Source organism: Oryza brachyantha, chromosome 1 (assembly GCF_000231095.2).
Source record: "Oryza brachyantha chromosome 1, ObraRS2, whole genome shotgun sequence".
Lineage (NCBI taxonomy): Eukaryota > Viridiplantae > Streptophyta > Magnoliopsida > Poales > Poaceae > Oryza > Oryza brachyantha.
The window spans coordinates 2329956-2352837 of record NC_023163.2 but is presented as its reverse complement, the minus strand read 5'-3'; the positions used below and the strand labels follow the sequence as shown (position 1 = coordinate 2352837).

The 22882-nt window shown below is 44.4% G+C and overlaps 4 protein-coding genes across 6 annotated transcripts; 2 read left to right on the top strand and 2 right to left on the bottom strand.

Annotated features, from left to right (window-relative positions):
- Window positions 1-2827: 2827 nt before the first annotated feature.
- On the bottom strand, window positions 2828-3848 carry LOC102702323. The gene has a single exon (XM_006643725.3). The coding sequence runs from the start codon at window positions 3594-3596 to the stop codon at window positions 3078-3080; it is 519 nt and encodes a 172-aa protein (XP_006643788.1). The 5' UTR covers window positions 3597-3848; the 3' UTR covers window positions 2828-3077.
- A 5829-nt stretch (window positions 3849-9677) lies between these two features.
- LOC102701776 lies at window positions 9678-16604 on the top strand. 3 transcript variants are annotated; one of them, XM_006645467.3, is made up of 11 exons: window positions 9678-9733; window positions 10954-11135; window positions 11296-11483; window positions 11575-12255; window positions 12377-12433; window positions 12697-13021; window positions 13106-13305; window positions 14814-14890; window positions 14971-15072; window positions 15886-16072; window positions 16154-16604. In XM_006645467.3, the coding sequence occupies exons 2-11, from the start codon at window positions 10955-10957 to the stop codon at window positions 16241-16243; spliced, it is 2088 nt and encodes a 695-aa protein (XP_006645530.1). In that variant the 5' UTR covers window positions 9678-9733; window position 10954; the 3' UTR covers window positions 16244-16604. The 3 variants fall into 3 exon arrangements, with proteins under 3 accessions (XP_006645530.1, XP_015694447.1, XP_015694453.1); XM_015838961.2 differs by having other exon boundaries at window positions 15886-16604; XM_015838967.2 differs by lacking the exons at window positions 15886-16072; window positions 16154-16604 and having other exon boundaries at window positions 14976-15026.
- Window positions 16605-17674: 1070 nt separating this feature from the next.
- Window positions 17675-22175, bottom strand: LOC102701762 (dehydration-responsive element-binding protein 2A). The gene is made up of 3 exons (XM_006643723.3): window positions 21796-22175; window positions 19338-21250; window positions 17675-18869 (listed from the first exon to the last, which is right to left on the bottom strand). Exons 1-2 carry the CDS (start codon window positions 21840-21842, stop codon window positions 20473-20475), a joined length of 825 nt encoding a protein of 274 aa, XP_006643786.1. The 5' UTR covers window positions 21843-22175; the 3' UTR covers window positions 17675-18869; window positions 19338-20472.
- Window positions 18039-20160, top strand: LOC102702045. Its single transcript, XM_006643724.3, has 2 exons — window positions 18039-18929; window positions 19354-20160. The coding sequence occupies exons 1-2, from the start codon at window positions 18067-18069 to the stop codon at window positions 19997-19999; spliced, it is 1509 nt and encodes a 502-aa protein (XP_006643787.2). The 5' UTR covers window positions 18039-18066; the 3' UTR covers window positions 20000-20160.
- Window positions 22176-22882: the final 707 nt, after the last annotated feature.

Genomic DNA, 22882 nt, shown 5'->3' with positions numbered 1-22882 from the left:
ATGTTCTGTTGCTATGGTGCTAGCATCGCCATGGACAAGGGCCCACTTGGAAGAGGAAACCTTTCTCCATTGCCTTGTCAGAATTAGCAGCAATGCTTGCTCTCATTTCAAGGCCATCCTATGTGACTACTGCATGCAGTGGCTGTCGCCGTCGTCCGGTTACTCCATTGGGCAGTTCAACTTGGCAGACTTGTCCATCTCTCATGCCTCCACATCTAGAATGACCTGCAAGATCATCAATGTACTTGGTTTGGGCAAGCAATGGATTAGGTTGTGGCACATGAAGCGCGTTGAGGCTCAGGGTATTTTCGAGTGCATGGTGGAATGGTTCGACAGATCACCGGAGGAGCGGTTCGGTCAACTGCATCAACTTGGCCGGAGGTTAAACTACACGCTGTGTCTACCCTTTGAGCATGCCATCTACCGTCTACACATATACACGGACCTGCATATAAGTAGGCACTTTGACAGTAATCCTGACAGAATATCATCTCACTCAGATGCAACCATACAACTTAAGGAAGAATGTGAGAAGCTTTCCAACTACATGAATTACCTCGTGAAGGCGTATCCTTCCATGCTGCCGGTTAGCACTATGGTAGATGGTGGAGTGCTTGTGCCGGCGACTGATGAATGGAAGAGAAACGCTGACAGGCTAAGGTTTCTTGAATACGAAGAAGAACATTTGGTCAAGGAGCCGGATTCGGCCTGTCCCTTCGAGCCTGCCCTGGAAAATGAGGCGGGTCTGGAGCTATCGCTGCAGGAGATCAAGGAGATGTGGACGAGGCTGCTCGTCTACGCGGCCGGGAAGTGCAGCGGGGAGCTACACGCGCGGCGGCTCGCCGACGGGCTTGAGCTTCTCACCTTTGTGTGGCTGCTCATGATCCATCATGGTCTTGGCGATGCGGCAACAGAGGTCAAGCTCCTGACATCTGATGATCCTAGCTTGCCCGAGATGGGGTCGTTGGTGGCAGATGGAGGAAGTAACTGGGGACCCAGGGGAGAGGAGCCTCGCTACGCCTTCAACTTCTGCCGTCAGGGGCCAGACCAGGCAGGGATATTTCCGATGTCGCTCATGCTGCCACGAAGCACATGCATAGAAATCATCGTCAGTCGTGAGACAGAGCAAGATCAAGACGGGGCGTCGGGCCACTCGGGACCGGGAGAAAATGATCAAGAGGAGACAAGCAGGCTGGAGATGGTGCAAGTTGAAGGGAGGCCTCACGCAGCCTGTTAATTTGGATCTGCCGCTCCTTGGGTTATGTATTGCATGCACCCTTCAGGGTAATTGTTCTAAACCCACGAGGCCTCTTTTGCATGTTATCTAAATAGTCATTAAAAAATTTGAAAAAAAATTTAAAGATACATTAATATAAGATACATCACTACACAAACATGCAATTTTAAATATGACTTATACAATCTATAATGAAAATAACAAATTGAACTCTAAATAGTATATGTATACTTATAGTCATATTTATTATTTTTGTTTGCATGTTTGTGTAGTGATATATCTTACATTAATCTATCTTCATAATTTTTTTAAAATTTTCTGATGACTATTTAGATAGCATACAATAAACGAGTGACGTCCCTTCAAAATCCACTCCCACTGTTCAGGATCATTCCATTCAATGGCCTCAGTGATTTTTACTTCGATATATAATTGTCTAATTCGCTGTAGTAAAACTGAACTAATCACATCCATGTTGTGTGTTCTGTTAGCTTTCATGCATTGTACTACTGTATTTTTTTTTAATGAACTGGTACTCCTGTATTGGTTTTATGGTAATGTATTTGTGTTGTCCTCCTGAGATCTGCACTTCTGCTTGGGTATGTGATTTTGATTCCTGACATATATATATAGTATGGTGACATTCCTCCGGAGATGACGATGTGGCAGCAGGCAGGTGGAGAACTGCTCGAATTTTGTTGCTTCCAGTTCCAGCCGATCGATCGGATAGCAGTGCAGAGTAAAGATTTCCGAACACATAATTCATGGATTTGGAAGAGCACCAGCAGCTCCTCCGTGGACTATGACGGGCACCTCAATGCAGCACACCCCGCCAGACAAGCTGGAGCGGCAGGGGGAAAGTGTTCTAAGCTATCGAGAGGACGTTGTCTCGTTTATTACATACTATTCAAATAGTCATAAAAAATATTAAAAAAGTTATGAAGATGGATTAATATATGATATATTACTGTACAAACATACGAGTTAAAATTTAACCTCTACAATCCATAGAAAAATAATTATTTATCCAAGCTCATCTCTAAATTTTATTTAGTTGGGCTAGACTCGGATAGATAATTCCATCACGCCCATCGGTAACTCAAAGGTACCAATTTAGAATAAAGCATGGACTTCTGTAAATTACGGCCCATGTTTTGGGTACAGGCCCACACATAAAATCACGCTATGACAATTAGGCCCACGAAAGAACCACGAAAATGGGCCCGCTACGATTAATTTGGTTGCGGTTTGATCTGGGCCCTCAATGCTACCGCAGGATCGATCAAACGTGATTACGTGAGGACGACGATGAGGCTCGCGTTATTTTCAAGGAAGTAAAACACTGCATTATTTCAGGGATTAGTGCCCAAATCATTCGGTCTTGCAATGTCTGCTGCCGCGGTATCATCGAAACCGATGGGTCCTGTCGTTGTTTGTCTGAACTTTTCTTGAACACACAAAAGAAAAAGGTAGAGAAAGAAGAATCCACGGTGATATACAACTTATAATTTATATACAAACTGCAAGTGGTTTTGATTTTATTATTCGCGAATCAATCAGAATTATTTAATTTTGAATGAGCAGGTTCGTCTGCCTTAGCTTAGCTAGTGATGACCCAAAGGGAAAAAAAAAGATAGTTGCAAATGCTTTTGTTTGCCAAATTAAACACACATGCGTTGGTTGCAGAATAAATTCGAGTTCGAGCGGAGGAACGAAAATTAAAATTTGCACGTCACGGAGGTAAAAAAAACGAACTAAATATTTACCGCGCACGAGAGGAAATTAATTACACACCAGGCAAAACCACTGTGAATTCAGAAAAAGAGAAAAACGCGAGAGCTCAGGGGTCTTCGGTGATGCACGCGAGGTGCGGCTGCCACGGCGAGGCATGGCTGCCGGTGCTCATGCGCCGCCGGTGTTGGTGCTGCTGCTGTTTCTGCGCCCTCGTCGTCTTGGTCGACTCCGGTGACGCGCTGCCCAGGCCGCTTAACCGATCGGCGCCCACGGCGCTGCCCTCCGACTTGCTGCGGACGTGGCCGCGTCCCGCTCCGGCGCCGGCGCCGCCGCCGGTGCTCGTCCTCCTCTTGGCTTCGGGCACGGAGGCCGCCGGGATGAGGAAGTAGATCTCGCCGCGCTCCAGCTCCGACTCCGGCGACACGATGAGGATCCTCCCCACCGCCCCCTGCTGCGACGAGCACGGCCGGCTCAGCACGTGGTTGGGGTGCGCCGCCAGCACCTCGCCGGCGGACACCGCGCGGCCGTACTCGTCGACGCGGCCGCTGAGGTGCACGATCCGGACCAGGTCCAGCGCGCCGCACGGCAGCACGCACGCCAGGCAGCACCTCAGGTTGTTGCCCATGGCGACGACGGCCGGAGCTAGCTAGCTAGCTAGCAGCTACCCACCTCTCTCTCTTCTCTCCTCTCCTCTCCTCTTCACTGTGCGAGCTCGGTGAGGTGTCCATGGATTTGTATATATAGGAGAGGACAAAATGACAAACTAATTAAAGAAGCCAAAGAGAGAAAAAAAAATAAAATTAACAGTAGGGTTCATCACTTCACCATTTGGTGAGGTCACCTCAGCTCATCAGTCATCACCACTACCCATCACTCATGTGTGCCATGACCACCACCTTATCTATAGATCCTAAACTATGCTTATGTTTGTCTAATCATGGAGAGGGGTTCTACTAAGTACTAACCCATGTTCTAATGGAATTGTTTTTTTCATTTCAAGATTAGCAGCTAGTGCCTTAATTTTGCTGTGTTTTAATTTTCTTTAGTTTTCCCCTTCAGCTGGCTAGCAGCAATGATTCGAGCATCATGCACACAGCCATGCTGCCTTGCTGTACCTTGGTTGTATGCTAGCACCTCTGATGAGTGCTTCCATTGCATGCATGCATGAGTGCTGCAAGCTACTAGCTAGCTGATTATACTACAAGTGTGATTGTGTGAATTCTCAATTGGATATAGGAGTTTAGGTAGCATGGATTTGTTTAATGCCTCCATTGATTAATTGTTTGGTGCCTGCCTGCATCTATAAGTTAATTAACAGATGAACCTGGCCGTGCAACATCTTAATCTTTTCGTAGTAGAATTAAGGTGAATGAAACAGGCCAGAAGCTAGCCTACAAGCTAAGAGCTAAGAAAAGCTAGTCTTGTTACTTCTGATGGATTGTATAATACTATAGCTAGCTAGCTTTTGAGCTGATTAGTTAGTATGTTAATTCGACGTGCTACCATACGCTGAACTAATCTAGTGATTAGCCGAGCTGAAACGCAACGACAAGCCAAGCTGTGCCAAAAATTATTGTGCGGTTAGCTAGCTATAGCTCTCTCTCTCTCTCTCTCTCTCTCTCTCTCTGGCTCTCGGTCAGTACGGTCAACGCAATGCACGCGTTGATGCATGCTGGCCACCGTGTTTCAGCTAAGCTAGCTAGATTGCGTTGCAGGGCAAGTTTGCATTGCTAGGTAGCTTTACAATTTAGTTCGACAGATCGACCAGCCGACGAGACCTACATAATATATTGTTCAGTGCAAGTTGAGGAGGCCCGGCCCAAGCATGTGAAGAAGAACATCTTTGGAGTGGAGAAATTTCAAGAGATTCTCAGAGGTTTTGAGCTAAATCTTGTGAAAATTTCTGCGTTTTAAAAGAGCCTCAACTATGGACAGCTTCAAAATCCACTTGTTTAGAAAAATAACAAAGTTTCATCCCTTATTTTCTTATTATTGATTTTGGATTTATAAGGGTACGCTTTCCAATTAAGCTTCTAAATGATGTAAAAAAAACTTTTCTATATACTAAAATATTTTTATAATTTTGTGATTAAAAATTATTGAAATCAAATGGGATAAAATTTATAATTGGATAAGAAGAGCGGGAGGTGGAGAACTTTGATAGCAGAAGCTTATGATTAGTTAAACAATAATATAGGTATAGAAGTTATTATTGTGACAAAATTGTAAATATTAGATATATTTTGGGATGGAAAAAATAGCTGTTAAATTCAGTTGTTTAGGCTTGTAAATAAAAGAAAATAATTTGGGAAATTAAAATAGCGAGAAATGAACAGTGAATAAAGATCCTTCTAGAGTGAATCTACTTATATGAGTTTTGTAAATTACATGGCGAAAATTCCGCTCAAACACGCATGAACAAGTAGGAGTATTGCATATGAGAACCCGTGTGGCTCCACTACATGGAGTAGATTCTTTCAGCTCGCGGCGTTACTAATTTTCTGAACCGTGCGTGAGATCGATCGATCGTATCGAGCGGCAAGTTGGAGTTTTAAACACACGCTGCCTCGATCGTGTACGCGCGTACGAGCACGGTACGTTCGTAGTGAGTAGGTGTACGCCACTAGCTAGCTAGCGCGCACGTACGCGTGTGTGACTGTGCGCAGTGCGCCCCCGCCCACACGTGGGAAACTAGCACCGCGCGCGGCCGCCCGATCGGATCCGTCGCGCCACGCGCTGACACGTGTGGCGTCGCGCGGGTCCCGGGCCCACGTGGGCGCCCTCCTCGTGCATCGCGGTGGGTGCACCTAACATGTTCTGCTTTAAGATTCGGACTCCGCACGGTGCGCACGAACGGTGCGTACGTTGGGAATTTTTTGAATTTTATTTATTAAATAATTTACAAATTTAATTTTGCATTTTGAAAAGTTACAAAACTAATCTCCGGCCGTCCTAGAGAGGTTAGTTTTATGATTTTTTTGAAATACAAAATTAAATTTATAAATTATTTAATAAAATAAAATTCAATTTTCAAAAAATTCCGTACGTTGGCTGGTCAGGCTGGAGAGTTTGATGCGAACACTTGCTGGGCCCGCTATTGGGGCACTACTAGTTGAATCCGAGCCCAAACATCTGGAATGGTTTTCTTTAATTGGGCCAGTTGTTCAAGCCCAACGACTGCTACTCATATACTCTCATATGTGGCACTGCAGATGCATTATGGCTCATGCACGTCAAGTTTGCTTACAGCATCTCCAACAGATGCCTTATCTCATTCTTCAAGCCAAATTTTAGTCATTCTAGTCAAAAAATCTACTCGAACAGCCTCTCTAATCGGATGGCTAAGCCATCCGACTGGCCAAAACCCTCCCCCAACTGGCCAAATTTGACCACTCCATTTGGCTGGCCAATAGTGGGCCCCACCCTACCCATCTCCACCATCCCCACCCACACGCAATAGGAGAGCACGGGAGGAGCACAGCACAGGAGGAGCACGAGCCGCCGCACAAGCCAGTCGCCGGCGTCGGCGCCGACCTCCGCTACCACAGTCGCCAGCAGCGACCGCCCCGCCCGCCACCGCACGCGGTCACCGCCGCGGCCGCACGTGGTCGCCACCGTCGCCATCTCCCTCCTTCTCTCTCCAGATCCCATCCACCGTCGTCGCCGCTCGGGCACGCGGTCGTCGCTGCCTCGCGCGGTCACCGCCGTCACGCGTGGGCCTCCGCCGCTGCCGCTGCCTCGCGCGGTCGCCGTTGCCGCCCACGGTCGCCGCCGCTGCTGCCGCCCGTGGTCGCCGCCGCTGCCTCGCACAGGAGGGAGAGTGAGGAAGAGAGCGAAGAAGGATAGGAGGAAAGAGGAGGAAAGAGAGAAAGAGGGAGAGAAAAGATGGTACATAGGCTGATAAGTGGGACCTTGATGTCATTGACGTAAAATAGAGAAGATGAATGGAGAAGCTGTTGGAGTGAAAAACGAATTTGGGTTGACAAATAAAATAAAGAGTTGCTAAATAGATATTTGAAAAGTGAGATTTGGAGAAACTGTTAGAGATGCTCTTACCATACGTCCGTGTGATTCTGTTTTTTGATTTTTGTCGAGGGAGAGGGTGTTGTACTAATTAATCAATTAATAACAAGACGATCAAGTACATGCTGAAATTTGCTATCTCCACGCACATCACAATGTGGAGAGCTTCTGGTGATATGCAATCTCCATGCACGTTACAATATCTGGAGCTTCTAACGACGCGAGCTACCGTATTACGCATTTTTTTCCAATAGGACTGGTTCATGCCGTTTATGGATAATCCGTCTCCAATGTGGTACATGATCACTGCCTACACGGTCCGTCCACTCTCGTGAAATATGGTATTACTAGTAGGTAGGGTCGTAATAGTATCTCCAACAGACAGTCTAAATTGGACTCTTCAAATACATATTTTATTTAGCCACTTAAATTCGTTTTTTACTCTAACAGCCTCTCAATCCACCCTCTCTATTTCAGATCATAACAGCTGGGTCCCACATGTCATCCTCTCCCACTCCTTCAATCTCTTCCTCTCCCCCTTTCCATTTCTCTTTCTATCTCTCTAGCACATGCGGCAGAGACATGCGGCGGTGGAGTGGGTATGGCACCGGGGCGACGGCGGTCAACACGGGGGAGGCGGCAGCTGGCGGCGGCGTCGGAGCGGCGTGGGGGAGGTGGCGGCGCAGCTTCGGGCGGTGGCGGCCGCCACGTTCGGGGAAGTCGCCGAGCGCGGACGGCGGGGGTGTCGATGGCGGCCAGCGTGGGGGAGGCGGCGGGGGTTGGCCAGCCGGACGGTGGCGGTGGAGGTAGATATGAGCGCCGTCGGTGGCCTTGCGTAGTTGCGGGCGTCACTGGGAGGAGGAGAGGAGAGATGCCGCTCGCCTGGGGTCGCTGGGAGGAGGAGAGAGAGGGAGAGTTATACTATGGGCCCCACACGTGGGCCCCATATAGCAAGTCATTTTGGCTGGCCAAATTTGGCCAGCCGGATGGCTTGGCTATCCAATTGACCAGTCTGTTGAAGGGCTCTTTTATGTCACAATTGTCAAATTTTGGCTTGAAGAGTGAAATGTGGCATCTGTTGAAGATGCTCTAGCTCATAACATGAGTGGTATGCATGGGCTATATCTACGATCTTATACAAGAGTGGTGTGAATTTGTTACCTATTTTACCATAAATTATTTTTATAATTTTTATAAAAAGTAATTGATACCTGCAACCTCCGTCCCAAAATAAATGAATTTTTGAGTTTTTATAGAATTTTCAACTCTTTGTCTTATTTGAAAATTTGTTATGATTAATATTTTTATTGTTACAACGTAATAAAACATGCATAGTACTTTACATATGATTAATTTTTTTTATTTTTAATAAAATTTTTAAATAAGACGGATGGTCAAACGCTAAATCTAAAAAACTCATAAATTGTCTTTTTTTTAGCCAGAGTAGTATATATCAAATTTTAATAATATGCTAACGATGTTCTTAATAAAATTTGGTTGCTACTATGCACGATGTGCTAGTAACGAAAGGGAAGCATGCTTTGTGACTGGTCAACTTTATTTTCATCTCAGCTGTCATCTTTCTCAGACTTTATGTCAGGCTGCAGGCGGTGGATGCTTTCGAAAATCTTCGAATCCTTCTAGTTGTACGGATTTGTAGCACTAGCACTAGCCTCCATCGACGTACTACGGGTTTTTGCTTCGGTTTGATATCACTCGTCAGGCCCTCTTTAATTCCTAATTTTTTTTCTAAAAAATCACATTAAATCTTTAGACATGTAAATAGAATATTAAATATAGATAAAATAAGAAACATGGGAGAAATCGTGAAGGCTCAAAAGATTCGTCTCGCAGTTTGTTGGCGGAATCTATAATTTATTTTTTTATTTGTATCCAAAAACCTTTTTTAACATCTGATCAAACATATGAGTGACATTTGTTCCAAAAGTTTTTAGAATCTAAACGCACCCTTATTTTAATCAACACCACGGTCTTTAATTATCCAGTATATCTGAATATAATTTTATGAACCTATATTTAGAAAAAATAAAATGTTACTTTTATTTAAATAATATTTTTAAGACTTATGTATACATGTTGTTTTGGCGTTTCCAAACTAAATATTTGAAAATTATTAATAGTTAAAATTTTAAAATTTTGATTACACTTTTATATAAAATGATACCGTAATAATTATGGAACTGAATGGTACTTTGGATGCACATATATATAAAAGAAAGAGTTAAAATGAACTTTGGGCAGTCTGGTTTGGAGGATTTTTAAAAGAAAAACTATGACGAAGGGTACGTAGTAATTCGCTATAGAAAGAAATTTCGCTCAAGTTTTGCACGAATTAGAATCCCGAGAAGTACGTGGTGCTCCTTACCACCCGTTACTCTCACCACGCCCCTCATCCAGGTGAGGCCCCACTTACCAGTGGCACACACACAGACAAAGCGGCGTCTCCTAAGTCCCCGGTGACCCGACCGGCCCGGGGCCCGGGGGATTAGCGAGGTGATCTCCGCCTCTCTATATAAACCCCTCCTTGCCACCTGGCACGAGCACGGCACGCGCTACGCCCACCCATCCACTCGCAACACGCGCAGAAGAGGGTGGTGATCGATGCTTTTGCAGTTTGCAGCTCGCTGACGGCTGACCCTGCTGGTGGTAGTTGATCGGAGTCGAGGGAGGCGGCGGCGGCAGCCGCCGATCGATCGCGCCCGACGGCCCGAGCAGCAGGTAAGCGACCTGTCCTCGATTTGGTGCTGGATTTCCTCCATGTTTCGGGGTTTTTTTTGGGTGGGTTTATTGGCTCGAGGTGGTCGGAGGGTTTTGGGGTGAGGGGGTTGGGGCTCGCGTGGTGAGGATTGCTCACTGGATATTTGGAATGGTGGTGAATGCCGTGCCGTTCGGTGGTGGTATCGTTCGCTGGAATGGTGGTGGATGCTGTGCCGTTTGGTGGTGGGGTTTAAGGGGGAGGGTTCCATGGTGGTCGAACAGTTGATGGGTTTGTTAAGATGGTTTTGAATTGGAATCTGGGGGAGTTGGGGGGGGGGGGAATGTGGTTGGAGTGCGCAGGTTTTGCCAGTGCGGAATCGCAGTTCGAGGTTTCTCAACGAGGTTTTCGTTGGATTTAGGCGTAGCTATTGTGCATGTTTTCGCTTGGCAATTTTAGCAGTTCGTGTGCGAGTGTTGCGCTGCTTGTTTGTATTGTTTTGCGCTTTATTCGTCGTTACAGTTCATCTATGCAGTTTTTGGTGACTTAAAACCAGTTTATGGAGATGAATCGCTTATCGCTGTGTTTTTTGAAATCCTAGCGCCCAGGTTTGGGTTTATGGGGGCGGGATTTTATTTGGATTTTGTTAATATATTTTGCTAGAAGAACGGGAGAACAATGGCCCATAGTAGATTTCGAATTCTGCTGTTTTATTGTGGCAGACTCCTGTGAAGCTTATGGTACCGGTTTTAACTTGATCCGTATTTTTTCGTGGTGGGTGGGTGGGTGGGTGTGTGTGGGGGGGGGGGGGGGGGGGGGGGCTGTTGTGATGAGTAATTTTAGTGATCCTTTCGACACTGAGGCGTTCGTGTGTTGACGTGGAATTAGCTTCTGAGCTCTGAGGGGGCAGGTGGATGGCTGAATGGTTTTGTCGGTGGTAGATTCAGATTACAAAGTGGTTTACCGCATGTTGCGATGTATTTCAGTTGTAACTTTGAGACTAGTCAAAGATTTCTGTGGCTATGATATTGAAATGTTGGCATGCATGGAGTTTTTGCGGTAAACCTTTGACGTCTACCAAAGAATATCTTTTCAGATAATGGAACAACTCAAATAATATCTGGATGTTTCATTATAAATACCCTGTGTTGTTTTCTGTGACAACTTATCCGTACATGATATTGCTACTGCTGTATACCTGCATGTTCACTCATGTTTGTTAATGGTTGATAATACCCCAAAGAATGGGTGGTGGAATGAGGACTAAGACCGACAGTCCCACAACGCCAACACAACGCCAAGCCGATGCACCACGGTACGGAGAGCAGGAAAAACTACGTGAGCTCCCGCAAAAGGAGCTAGGAGGGGTGATATTTTGTTGCAATCGCAACACATTTGATGAATGCTTCGCTAAACAATTATTTGGTTAGTACATGTCCCTTTTCACCTATCCTAATTCCATCCAAATGTATGTATCCATATGCTTATGACTGCTTTTATTCAGGAAATTTGACATATTGCTAATGAACGTTCATTTAAACTTCTCATTTAATTTGAATCCATTGGCTTGCCTTTTGTTTGATAGGTTTGCCTCCACGCCATATCGTGTATGTCAAGAATGTTAAGCCTGGCTTGCCTCTCTTTCTATTCAATTCTACTGACAGATCATTGCATGGTATTTTCGAGGCTACAAGCCCTGGCCAGCGTTGTATTGACCAATTTGCTTGGATGTCTGAACCAACTGGTGGTACGATAACACCATTTCCTGCACAGGTATATATAGAAAATAAAATAAAATTTACGTGTATTGATCTTTGTTCTGGTTATGATTTCATATGCATTGTGTTTTATTTGTGCTCTTCAGGTCCGCTTCTCTACCAAGACTAAGTGTCATCCACTTCCAGAAGACAAATACAAAAGTGTACTTATAAACAATTATTTCAGCAAGGAGAGACCTAGCTACTTCTATTTTGAGCTAGACCATAAACAAACAAGAGATTTGATTTCTTTGTTTGCACCTGCTCCTGTTCGTGCTATGCCAAGACCTGCTACCGCTCACGCAGTTCCAAACGCATGGGATGGACCTCTGCCGTTTCTAACAGCAAAAACATGTGTTTCTGAGCAAGTGAAGAGTGAGCATGATGTGAAGGATGTGAATCAATTCAGTGTTTTATCACATTCACATGATATCGTTTCATATTCCTTGCCTGATCTAGATGTCAACTATGCTAATGAAAGCACAACATCAAGGAGCAATATTGACAAAGATGCTTCTGACTATGATGATCTGGTTGGTGGTTCGATCAAGGAAGATGAAGAAACTGTGAATGATGACCAGCATGCTAAAATGGAAGAGCTGTCTTCTTCACAACAGAAGGAAGCCCATTCCTCAGAGGATGCTCTTGTTTCTGCTTCAGTTCAATGCATACGCCAGGATACATGGCTTGCTGCTACTTTCCCCAAAGATTCATCTTGTGCCACATCTCAGTCTGACACATCTGTGAAAGATAATACACCCTCTGTGCAATGCCATGGATATACTGAGGTGCCTTAAGCTAGTCCATACCTTTTCTTACCCTTTTCCCTTGTGCCCCTTATTTCAGCATGACAATTTATATGTTTTGATCTGATGTTTATGCTATGCTATTTTTGACATTTGTAAATAGATGCATCAAATTATCATCAATTTATCCAAGAAGACTGAAGCAATGGAAAAAAAGCAGGTACTTCCTTCTTGCTTAAAAATCAGTAGGATCTCTTCGTTTAAAGAAGAAAAGTATAAATAGATGAAGTCGTTTTCCTTATTGGCTTTATCTCTTGTCCGTATGTCTATGGTTTTGTGGATTCTAAATCATATTCAAAATCGAATCGGAAAACCAAACTAGCATATGGTGCTTTCTCTATGTTGTAGATGTACTTGATATCGAGTTAATTATGCTGTTCACCTGTGCAAGGTCGCATCTTGATTATGGTTTGCACATTCTAGATTGATTCAGATCAAGAAATTTTGTCGTTGAAGGAATTGGTAAAGGGCACAGAAAGAAGAGTTGAGGAACTGAAACAACAGTTTGAGAAATTGCAATTGGAGCATAGATCTTCAGCACCACTCTTCAGTGAAATACTCCTAATGGGTGGCCATAATGGCATTAACTGGTTGCCATCCCTTGATTCATATTGCCCTGCAACGGACATACTAGAAACTCTAATGCCGATGAGCTCAGCCCGTGCATATGCGGCTGTTGCCACATTAAAGGGCCATGTATTTTCTTTTGGTGGTTGGAATGGCAAGCATAGTTTGTGGTACAACTCAGGTAAACTTTATTCGATAATCGACTTGCCAAATGTAGTACTCTATACAAGCAAGCTGTTGACTATCTGCATTTGTTTTATTGCAGTGGAATGCTACAACAGGAGAGCCAATAAGTGGATAGCATTGCCCTGCTTGAATCATGAGAAAGGGCATCTTGCTGGAGCTACCTTGAATGATAAAATATTTGCTATAGGTGGGGGTGATGGGTCTCAATCTTTTTCAGAAGTTGAGATGTTTGAACCAGCAACAGGGAAATGGATATACGGTTTGTCTATGCAGCAACCTGTATGGTCTCTACTCCCTTATACACTTATATTGAGTAGAATGTACCAACCATTGCTGCCAATATAATATGCTTTTGGTCTTTACCATGCTATATTCTTGTTGTGATTTTTGTGATAAGGCTCACGATTTATAATATGAGCAATTTTACGGTCTTTGATTAGCTACCTCCTAGTATTAAGGTAATAAGAGATACCAAAATTTATATAGAAAAAAATGGTACCTCAGGTCACCTTCTTAATTACTGTAAAATTGCTCTTATAATATGCTTCGGGAACAAAATGTGTTGTAAAGAAAGGCTGTTTGAACTGCATGAGAAAAATGCCGATAATCGCTTACTTCTTTTTCAAGATGAATAATGCTGCTCACTATTAAAAAAAAATTAATGCTGCTTGAAGGACAGTTTGTACTATCATTAGATCATGTTTACATGTCGTCAGTCAGTAAAAAAGGTTCATTCTCATGGTAAACTATCTTGAGTGTTTTAGAATTTAGCTAGCTGTTTGGGCACTACTCCCTCCGTCCCAAAATAAATCAATTTTTTATTTTTTATCTTTAATTTTTGACTCTTTGTCTTATTCAAAAAAATTTTATGATTGATATTTTTGTTTTTATTAGATGATAAATCATGAATAGTACTTTATGTGTGACTAATTTTTTTCTAATTTTCTGAAAAATTTTCAAATAAAACAGCTGGTCTTGGACATAAAAACCGAAGAATTCTTTTTTTTTTTGACAGAGAGGGAGTAGTGTCTAGGCTGACTCTGTGTCAGTGAGTTGCTGTTTGGGCGCTAATCTTAACAGGGTTGGACCATTTGTACGTCTAATCTAAGCTACCTTTTGAGGACTTGTATGCGAAATATTTTTCAAATTCAGGCTGTTTCAATGTAAATTGTTGTTCAGGGAAATTTTAAGGATTTATGAGGTCTAGAATAATTAAGTATACGAGCAATTTTACGGTCCAACAAAAATTAAAAATTAACAAAAAGTACCTCGAGATACCAGTACCTTGCGATACCAAATTGTTTCTAATCGTTGGATCTAACAACACACATTTTACTCAGCTAGAACCAATGGTGGGAGACGATTTGATACTTGAGGTACCGGTACCTTGTGGTACCAAATCGTTTCTAATCGTTGGATCTAACAGCGCACATTCTATTCAGCTAGAACTAATGGTGGGAAACGATTTGATACGACTAGAAACGATTTGGTACCGTAAGGTACCGGTACCTCGAGGTTCTTTTTATTGGACTGAAACAAATCTCATACACATGGATTGCTCTACTTCATCTACTACCTCCGTTTTATACTAGACTCGTCTAAATTCATCAATTGATGAATGTATATAATTTATATATATGTTTAGATTCATTAGCATTTATAAAAATCTAGGCAAGGCTACATTGTGAAATGGAGGAACGGAGGGAGTAACATGCAAAATCAGTCCATATTTTCAATGTGTTTTGACCAATATATCCACTTCAGCTTCGTGTATTTTATTGTTCCAGCGATGTGCTCCTGCTGCAGCTGAATTACATGGCGTTCTCTATGTAATTGGTGGTTATGATGGCAACATGTACTTACAGTTATGATTCACCCTCACCATTCTCACCATACTTTACATGATTTTGTTTTGAATACATTCTCAGACCTTCCTATGCACAGATCAGCAGAGAGGTTTGATCCAAGGGAAGGTTTCTGGACCCAACTTCCAAGTATGGGCACAAGAAGAGGATCCCATTCAGTAGTCGCCTTGGGGGATTCACTGTGAGTTTTTCTCCCTTTTTCTGCATGTAATTAACTGAGGCCATGTGATTTCAAAAATCAGAAAGTTTACGGCAGGTCGTTCTGTCCTAATAGGAAGATTTAATGAACAATCCGTCTTTCTTCGGCGCTTTTTTCCCTGCGCTGGGGCCATGTGCTCCTTCATCGCTGGCGCGCCTCCCCCCATGCCTGCGCTTCCGGCGCTGTCTCCCCGTGCACCCATGTCTCCGCTCCGCGCTGCTCCTCTCCGTGCTGATCTCCACGCCACACTGCTTCCTCTGCGGGCTTCGCTGCTGCCGCTAATCTCCTTCCGGCCTACTCCCCTCCGCCGGCTCATTCTCCAGCACGTGGCTCCCCCACACCCTTTGTGCTATCTCGCCGTGCGGTGCGAATGATACGAGATGATATCAGTTGCCATTATTTGATTTAAAATTTATCTCGTCCGAACAGAATCCCGTCCTCTAGTCGGATTGTTACAGAAAACAAAAAAACACACACAGATCCAGTCTAGCAATTACTTTCTTTAATATGACGCTATCCAACATAAACCTGATAATCCACGACTTGCATCTAAGAGCAAGGCTAATAATATAGGCAACAAGCCGTTTGTAAGACTTTTTTACTCTTATCTCAGTCTCAGTCCACTCATATAGTAGTTAACTTTTCTTCATTAATACAAGATTCATTTGGCTCAATCACAAAGTTTCTTGATTCTTGAGGTCGAGCACTTTTTCTCTCTCTACTCCACCTCAACATTTAGCCGTCTTTCAACCTGCTATAATACTTTGCTCTAACATGGGAACTTATTTTTTTCAGATATGCTCTGGGTGGCCAGGATAGAAATACCACGTTGTCCAGCGTAGAGATTCTTGACACCCGTGCCAATTCATGGAGAACGGGCAGCCCGCTTAGCGTCCCAAGAGCATACGGATGTGCGGTTGCAGTGGACGGCAACGCGTACCTCCTTGGCGGGATCCAAAGCAGCGAAAAATATGCTGAAACTGTGAGTTCTACCCCAGTATATTCTCTCCATTCCCTGTTGCAGTTGCTTCCTTTCTTTCCATTTTTGTTTTTGATTTCACAGGTTGAGGTTTACAAGGAGGGCCAAGGCTGGTCGACCTCTGGTTCCAAGGCAGTAGGGAAGAGGGCTTTCGCATGTGCTGTTGCCGTTTGATAGGTCTGCAGAAGTGGACATCTCACATTTCGATCGGGCTTCCACTCCTCGCCGGTTTTGTATAGCACAAGTGCACTGCACAGCGCCCGCAACGCGCAAAACACCTTCTTTCCGGACAGCTGCAGGGTTGAGAGAAACCTATTCTGTGCACCACGTCTCTTGGATTTTTCTTCTCCTTTCTGGATCACCCCGTAGTTATTCTGTTCGTTGTTGTTTCTATTCGTTTAGGATAACCATTGAAGATTAGATGGTGTCGCCTGAACTTGACTGTCTACCGGACACCAGTTATACCTGGAGAAGTTCGAATGACAGAATTTAGCTGCTGATTGTACATATGGTTAGGAAGTTCTAAATTTTGCGTCCTCGTATTTTTGCTTTTCTTATGCTTATAAGTTAAAATTTAAATTTTCAATATTAAATTAAAGTTGATTTTGATGTTTTTTTATTGTAGTTTATTTTTCAGTATTTGTTTTTGATCGCTAAAAACACATATATAAAAATTTTATTCATAAATTACTTTTCGTTTACAAATATACCGTTTGACTTTTTATCTGAAAAAGCCAAACAACGAGCCGTGATGTTTCGGAGATGTGCTGCTGGGACTGGGAGCAAGTGGAAATTAGTCAAGAGGCAATTGCATGAGTGATCCGTTGATTACCAGCTACTGTTAGCAATGTTGCATTCGCCTTTGTGCTGTGTATTAGTCAGAGGCAGTTCGGGGGGGGGGGGGGGGGGGGGGGAATCTATGCGTTGGTGGAGTTGAATGCAAAAGCAACGGCGCTAAGCAAAGAATATGAGCCTAACCTCTCAAGTCATATAACCTGCAGCTGCAGGCCTGCCTAACCGCCTAGCACAGGAGGAAAGCTTTTGCTCAAGCTTGAAGAACAAGCTATTCAGGTGAAGGATTCTCTCCAGTTACGAGATGCGTATGACCCCAAATAAACCTCCCCTTTGTGCACCTCTCATTTTGCTTGTCGCCAAATTCTGGCTGCGACGCGTGCAATAAGAAGCTGGATTGTACAATCCTCAATAAGATCATACAGGCATATTAACAACACTCGATCCAGAGCCCCCCCTTTGTTTTTGCTTATTATAAACATAAGCTTAACAAATTATTAACAATTTAAAAATAATTTGTGAATAAAGTTTTATATACGTGTTCTTAACGATACCGCAAAACAAACTACTATAAAGAAACTCTAAAATCATCTTTAAATATAATTTTTAAAATTTAGTAACATTAAACTTGTAAGCGTAAGGGAAAAGACGGCGGTTAGTTTGAAGCTTTACGGAAGCGAAGAGTCGAGATGCACCAGGTTCCAATTTCCAGTTAGACAACACAGTTTCCATTCCTCGCACATAAACTAACCTTTCACGCCACAAATTTGGTGTCATTAGGTCCTTAATGAAATGAGTTATCCAGAATCAATCTTAACTAATCCATTCCACCAAACCATTGAGATTTTGTTTCCCGCTTTCTTGCTTAGAACCACGTTATATTCTCTTGACTACAACATTAGCAAACTTGGTTTGGTATATCATAAGTATACCGTATAGCAGGTTGCAGGTTACCTTTTGGCTTTAGCACCGGTGCAACGCACAAAGGGAGATTCTTCGGACTCCAGTTGATAACAGAAATCCCTAAGATCAATGGCTAGATACTACCAAGAATCTGCCTTACCACAAAACTTTGCCCTGCTTCATTAGACTCAATCATGGATGAGCCAAACCTTTATCCACTGAACACCATCCATTTCCTCTATATAACCACACCATATTGGCACATTCTCATCACAAAACCATCTCAAGTTTTCAGCAACATAATGGCTCACAACTTTCCTCTCGATGTATGGGGTTGGATCACCAACCTACCTCCATTCTCCCAGTGGCGCTCCAACGCCATGTCCCTTTGCATCTGCCCCATGCCATCAGCATCAGTATCATCACAGCCATCGATTAACCTATCGGTTGTCAAAACCCCTCCGACACAGCCCTCCTTTGTCACCTTCTCCATCTTTGCAAATTGCCGTGTACCGATTTCTCTGTGGACATCAAAACCAGTCCACCTGAAATCAAAGACACAGAGGGCTCTAGATGAACAAGAAATGCTAGAGTTGTTTGTCGACATTGTGGACAGGGTGCTGCAATATGGACCAGACAAGAAACCGTCCTTTCGGTTTCCTGGAGCACAGATTCAAGGCAATCTGAAGGGCGTGTTTAACATAGTTTTCCTGTCCCTGGCCTTCCTAGTTTGCATCTATGAGGCTCCCCATGATCTCCGCTATCAATGCCTGGAATCCCTGAGAACACAGCTGACTGGGCCAAAGTGCAAAGATGCTGCAAAGACCCTTGTCAGAATGTTAGGAGCAAACCTTGAGGACCAATGGATGCAGGCAATGAATCTTGCAGTGACTAACTGGATTGTTGAGCTACGATCCTCACACCATTCATTTGGGGCGCCATCACCACTGTTCTCATATGCTCTTTCAGCAAGCGGGCTCTGGAAGGTCCAGCTGTACTGCCCAGTCATTGCCATGGGCATGGAAGAACCTGCAGTGCCAACACAAGATGAGCGCCTTCTGTTTTCGCTTACTTATCAGCAACTTGAAGGTGTGATTCAGCTTGCCTACAAAACAATCAGAAAGAACAACTGGATTGATGTTGAATTAAAGGTGGATAACATAAGGTCAGTAATTTATACAAGGATTTGATTATATCTCAGATGAACTGTATAAACCTCTTTAATTTAGGTAAAAGAAATTCCTTATCCTGACTCCTGAGGTGACTAATATCAGTCAGGGAAACTAATTAAGTTGGTGGCATGCAAAATGCAGCTAAAGGTTTAGCTAGAAAATAATTTGACTGATGCCTAAAATAAGGTAACATTGAACCTGAGAAAGAAATCATGTATAGTTAGCTAACATGTTTCTCCCTATATATCATCTGGATAAAAACTCAAGTTAGGTAGTTCAATCAGAGTTGCCTAGACCTTGAAAGAAATCTAATATAAAAACTGAAATGTGTCACAAGTTACAATTAACTGCACAAGGAAAACAACATACGTGTATTATTTAAAACCAACAACAACACTTACAGTGGATTCATCTCAGGTGTGATGTGGACTCTTTGGTCTCTGAGATCCTTATGACCGAACGTGGACTTGGCTCTGAGGAGAAGCACTTTCCATCACGTGTCATGCTGCAAATCACACCTATGCAACAATCAGAGGTCCTGTCGGTTTCAGTCAGCAAGTCCTCCGACAACCCCACGCATGAATTTGGCCTTGAGAAGGGCATTGAAGGTTCATTTGACCCCCCAAACTCATTTGGTCTGAAGGCATCAGTCAGCGAAAGCCTCACACTGGCCATGAAACCCTGGAAATTTGAACAGTCTGTGCATGGGAACACTGCAACCTTGAACTGGTTTCTGCACGATGGTGTAAACGGAAGGGAGGTTTATTCCTCAAAGCCTTCCAAGCTCTCCCTGCTTCAGCCAAGGGCCTGGTTTCGTGACAGGTACTCAACTGTGTATCGCCCATTCACAAAGAAGGGTGGCGTCATTTTTGCACGTGATGAATATGGCGACAGTGTCTGGTGGAAGGTCTGTGGTGCAGCACTAGGGAAGACCATGGACTGGGAGATCAAAGGCTGGATTTGGCTGACATACTGGCCTAACAAACAGAAGACCTTTCACAGTGAAACAAGGCGGCTTGAATTCAGAGAATGTCTGCAACTTCCCCTTACAGAATTTCCATGATGTATCTTTTAGTAGTTTGAATGACCATAGAGCGCTATGAGCCTATAATGCTGTACTAGTATGCTAGGTATTTAAAAATCCATATGCATGTAACATTGTACTATTGTACTTTATCATACTTTTATGCATCCAGAAATAACTTCCTAATATATGTGTTTGAGTAATTTAATGCAATCCTAAAATCCTGCTTGAAGTATGTGCCACTCATTTTCAAGATCTAACCTGAGTTCAACAACACTAAGATAAGCAAAATTATTAACAACGTAAGCTCATTAAATATGGAATCATTTTTACCACAGTGCACTAAACACACAGTACAACTTCTTGTACCAGTTGACTTATAGTATATATAAAGCTATTACCCAGTAAGATGAAAACCGTAAATGACTACAAAGCTTCAGGTTGCAGATATTTGAAGTATTCCCTAGAGGCTAAATGAAATATTCCTATTGACCTGCAGCATAACTACAGCTCTAATAGGAGAAAAGGCTAAACCCATCATCTCCCTCTTGGTACTCTTCATGTACTTCCATTTTCTGATCAGCACTCAATTCAACAATTATCATCTCAACAACTTCATGAACATTGAAGTAATCATAACTTACGTTCACTTCTTTGTGTAAAACACTCCCTTCCGATTGACATGCGTCCATTGTCTCCTGTTCCTCACATGTACTTCTCAAGTCATTGCTCACTTCTTTTTTAAGCTGCTGATCAGGGATTACACATTCCAATGCATCCTTCTTACCAGACCGATGCAACACCACTGTTGGCCCATTAACCACCACGAAAGGAGGAGATTCCAGCTCATCCTTCTCATCAGACCGAACAGTGGTGGGCCCATTAGACATCATCAATGAAGGTGCTGAGGTGCAACCAGAGTTGGTATCCGCGCAATTATCCGCAAAATTGACACGTGCTGTTGGACCATACATTGCCCTCGCCGCCTCATCGTATGCATGTGCAGCCTCCAGGGCGGTAGGGAATGATCCTAGCCATAGGCGCCTGCCACGGTTGGGTTCACGGATCTCAGCAACCCACTTACCCCATGTCCGCTGCCTAACACCGCGGTAAGCACAGTTTGAATTTTCAGGACCTCCTTTCCCTGCCATGCACCCTTTCTTGGACCCCTTGGCCGGTGCTTTCCTTGAGCTACTCTCCTCCTGAAGCTTCTCGTTTTGCTCCTTCCACCACTTGATGGTTTCAGCGATTGAATCAGGGCCATCGCTTTTCCTTCGCGTTCTCTTCTTCCTGACCCAACAAACAAGGTAACTCAATAATTTCACACAGCTGAGCATTGCAAGTCAAACCAAAACCACATGCCATGGAAGCTATGAAAAGTTGAAACAAGCCAAAAGCAGAATCCCTTTTCATTTCTCCAAAAACCAAGGAGACAACGAGCAATCAGCAGTAAGCAGCCCTCAAAAGAAACTTTAATTGTGGCATTCCACCAAGCAAATGGCGTGCAAAGCCAACCGGTTCAAGGGCAATACTATCTCACACGATTTAACACATGCAAACCGCTAGATGCTGTTCTGAATCTCGTCGAACGCTAATTCCCGTCTGAATAAACGCGACGAAAATCAAACGAAAACGTTATGGAAGCGGATTGGATGGATGAACAGACATCCTTGCTCTAGCTAAACATGAACAATTCATAGCACGAATCACCACCGAGAACAAGTTAGCACACAAGCACGCACCAATTCCATGTCGCGGCTACTCCGCAACCGCAGCATCAGTAATGCCCAGAGACTCATCGCAGGGAAAAAGAAAGAGTCAGGAACCCAGCTCACCTCACTTGCGCGGAGCAGTCTCCCTTCCTCCCCTCCCCCCGCTCCATTGAGCGGGAAGAAGAGATCTCCTCCTCCTCCTCCCCTCCCCCCGCTCCCAACAACCGTTCTCCTCCCCCTTTCGCTACTGCTCCTGCCAGATCTTCCCCGGACGGACGGAGCACCCGGATCTCACCTCACCTCACCTCACGCCGCCTCGTCTCGTGAAGCGGGGCATGGTGTCGGTGGCGGCGTCTCTCTCTCTCTCTCTACTCTATGAGGCGTTGCTGCTGGTGGTGGTGGCGCCGCCGCTGTGGTGGTGGTGGTCGTCGTCGCGCAGCATCCTGCCTGGGCTTCGGTTTTGACGTGGTGGGACTCGGAGGCAACCGCGGCGCGCTTGGCTGGCTCGGCGGTGGTCAACAAGTGCAGTGCACCGGGCGCCCCGCAGCCTCGTTCCGTCACGCCATTTCGCGTTCTCGCGTCGGTGAAAATCTGAAAAACCTCCCGTTTCCAGTAGAGTTTCGTTGGAGTTTCAAACCATGGAATTTTAGAATCGTACGAATTTGCACGTAGTTTGTGTTTTTTTAGAAAATTTTAAAAAATTGTTACTATGGTTTCGTAAAATAAAATAAAATAAACACAATTTCCGATCGTTTCATTTCTATCCATACTTAGCACTAGGTGTGGTAGCAGTGTAGGGTGGATGATCTACGTGGCGGAAGTTTGTACAGGTGGCGAGAGCAGACGAGTCGGCGGCGGCTGATCTGGTCAGCTGACGCGCGAGATGCGACGCGTCGTGCCGTGCCGTGCCGCCCTAGCAATCCTCCTCGGCGGCCGCGGCGGCGTCGTGCAGCCAAATGGTCGCTGGGCCGTCGTCATCCACCCCCCTAATGGGCCGGGCCTTGCCTGATCCCCCGGGTCCACCACCGACAGCGAGGAGGCGCGCGTTGCCATTTCGCACCGCGCTTTACTTTCCTTTCTTTTCCCTCGCCTCCGCCCGTTTTGAATTTTTCATTTTCTTTTTTGGTTGTCTTCTCGATATCTCTCGTCGTCGCCGCCGCGGCCGCGGCCGCGAGCGATTCGTTGTACACGGCTGCGGGAGCCCGCCGGG